At 47.2% G+C, this 2,164-nt stretch overlaps 1 protein-coding gene across 1 annotated transcript; it reads right to left on the bottom strand.

Moving 5' to 3' along the window:
* Positions 1 to 255: 255 nt before the first annotated feature.
* Positions 256 to 1,176, bottom strand: LOC103306893 (olfactory receptor 14A16-like). The gene has a single exon (XM_008176389.2). It carries the CDS (start codon positions 1,174 to 1,176, stop codon positions 256 to 258), a length of 921 nt encoding a protein of 306 aa, XP_008174611.2.
* Between the last annotated feature and the right edge of the window lie 988 nt (positions 1,177 to 2,164).

Below are 2,164 nucleotides of genomic sequence, written 5' to 3'. Positions count from 1 at the left end.
TGATTCCTCTCGTGCACACAATTTACACCCATTTACTCCATAACTGGACCTGATTTTCTACTGGTGTAAATCACCCCAGCGGCAGTGACATCAACGGAGTTAATCTGGATTTGCATTCGTGCAACTGAGGTCAAAATCAGACCTGGTTGTGTGGAAGCTGTGTGGTAATGGAAATAACTGACATTAAAGAATACTTAAAGATACCACATAAGCAAACTTTAATTAGAGACAGACAGAACATTAATTCATGGTGAATTACCTACACCCAGTCAGTCTCCTCAGGGCAGCTTTGATTTCTTTGTTTCTCATACTGTAGATAATTGGATTCATGATTGGTGGCAATACGGAATAAAGAACAGCCACCACAAGATCCAGAGGAGATGGGGAGCTGGAGGTGGGTTTTAGGTAGGCAAAGGCCCCAGTGCAAACAAACAAGGAGACCACAGTGAGGTGAGGAAGGCAGGTGGAGATGGCTTTATGCCGGCCCTGCTCAGAGGGGATTCTCAGCACTGATTTGAAGATCTGAACATATGACACAATGATAAAAACAAAGCAGCCTAAGCCTAAACACACACTAAAGGCAAGAACCCCAACTTCACTCAGATAGGAGTCAGAGCAGGTGAGCTTCAGTAGCTGGGGGATTTCACAGAAGAACTGATCGACCATGTTGCCTCCACAGAAGGTCAATGCAAATGTGTTCCCGGTGTGTAGCACAGAGTAGAGAAGCCCACTGATCCAGGCTCCAGCTGCCATTTGGACAGAAGCTCTGCTGTTCATCATTCTCTCATAGTGCAGTGGTTGGCAGATGGCGACATATCGGTCGTACGCCATGACAGTGAGAAGGGAAAAATCTGCTCCCAGCAAGAAGAGGAGGAAAAAGACTTGGGCAACACATCCAGCATAGGAAATAGACCTGGTGTTCACGAGGGAGTTGGCCATGGATTTGGGAACAGTGACAGAGATGGCACCAAGGTCTAGGATGGACAGATTCATCAGGAAGAAGTACATGGGGTTGTGAAGGTGGTGGTCGAAGGCTATGACCATGAAGATGAGAAGATTCCCCACCAGGGCTGCCAGGTAAATCAGTAGAAACACCACAAAGTGCAAAATCTGCAGCTCCTGAACATCAGAGAATCCCAGTAGAAGGAACTCGGTTACGGTGGTTCGGTTGGACATTTTCTTTCTCAGGACATCGTGTGATGGTTGCAGAGGGAGGGACAAGAGCAGGGGCCAGGATTAGATCAGTTAAATAACTCCTTTTGTGAAAACCACCTTAATTTTCTTCAGTCAGACCCTTAGCATGTGAAGATTGGTGTAACATGGGAATGAGGATAGGGAAAACAGCCCCACTGACTCGAATGGATTACTCCTGATTTACACTGGTGTGAGAGAAGTTAGAATCAGCTCTATGGACTCCAGGGCAGTTACTCCTGATTTACACCAGGGTGATGGAGAGGAGAATTAGGATCCAGATAGGCTGCAGTAATCAAAGGAACCTTTTGATGTGTTTGTATACCTCTGTCACCCAGATGTGCGCAAACTCTGGATAATGTTGTATAAATGTTACTATCCTTAGTTTACCAAGGGGAATCGGAGGTCTGGCTGGCCTGATTCTGCTATCAGGGCACTGCTGCAAATGTGTGGTAATTTCACTGCATAACATGGAATTACTCCCCATTTAAACTACTCTAAATTGTAGCACCATCTCACATGGAGGAGACAAAAACCAGTCATAATTCTATAGTAAACTCGAGTCAGGAATACTGCTCAGGAGTTCTGATGCTCCGTCCCACGTTCTAGCCTGATTTCCATGCTTGCTGCGGGAGACAGACCTTCCGGGTCCCCTCCTGATACTCCAACCACTCAACTAAACACCCTCCCAGAGCTTGGAAGAGACCCCAGGAGTTCTGACTCCCCTTTTGCCCCCTGCTCTAACCCACTAAATGCAACACGCCTCCCGGAACTGGAAATATATGCCAGGGGTTCTCACTCTATCCACTGGACTCAACTCCCTCCCAGAGCTGGGAACACGAGTGAGGTGTCATGACTCCCAGTCCCCTCCACAAACCACTACATCAAACTGCATCTCAGCCTCTCTCCCTGTTACACTCCACTGCCATCAAGAATGATTGCTGCGAGTGACAATGGAGAGTCATTGGGCCAG

Source organism: Chrysemys picta, chromosome 12 (assembly GCF_011386835.1).
Source record: "Chrysemys picta bellii isolate R12L10 chromosome 12, ASM1138683v2, whole genome shotgun sequence".
Classification (NCBI taxonomy): Eukaryota; Metazoa; Chordata; order Testudines; family Emydidae; genus Chrysemys; species Chrysemys picta.
The sequence above is the reverse complement of the archived record's forward strand: the minus strand, read 5'-3'. Positions and strand labels throughout refer to the sequence as shown.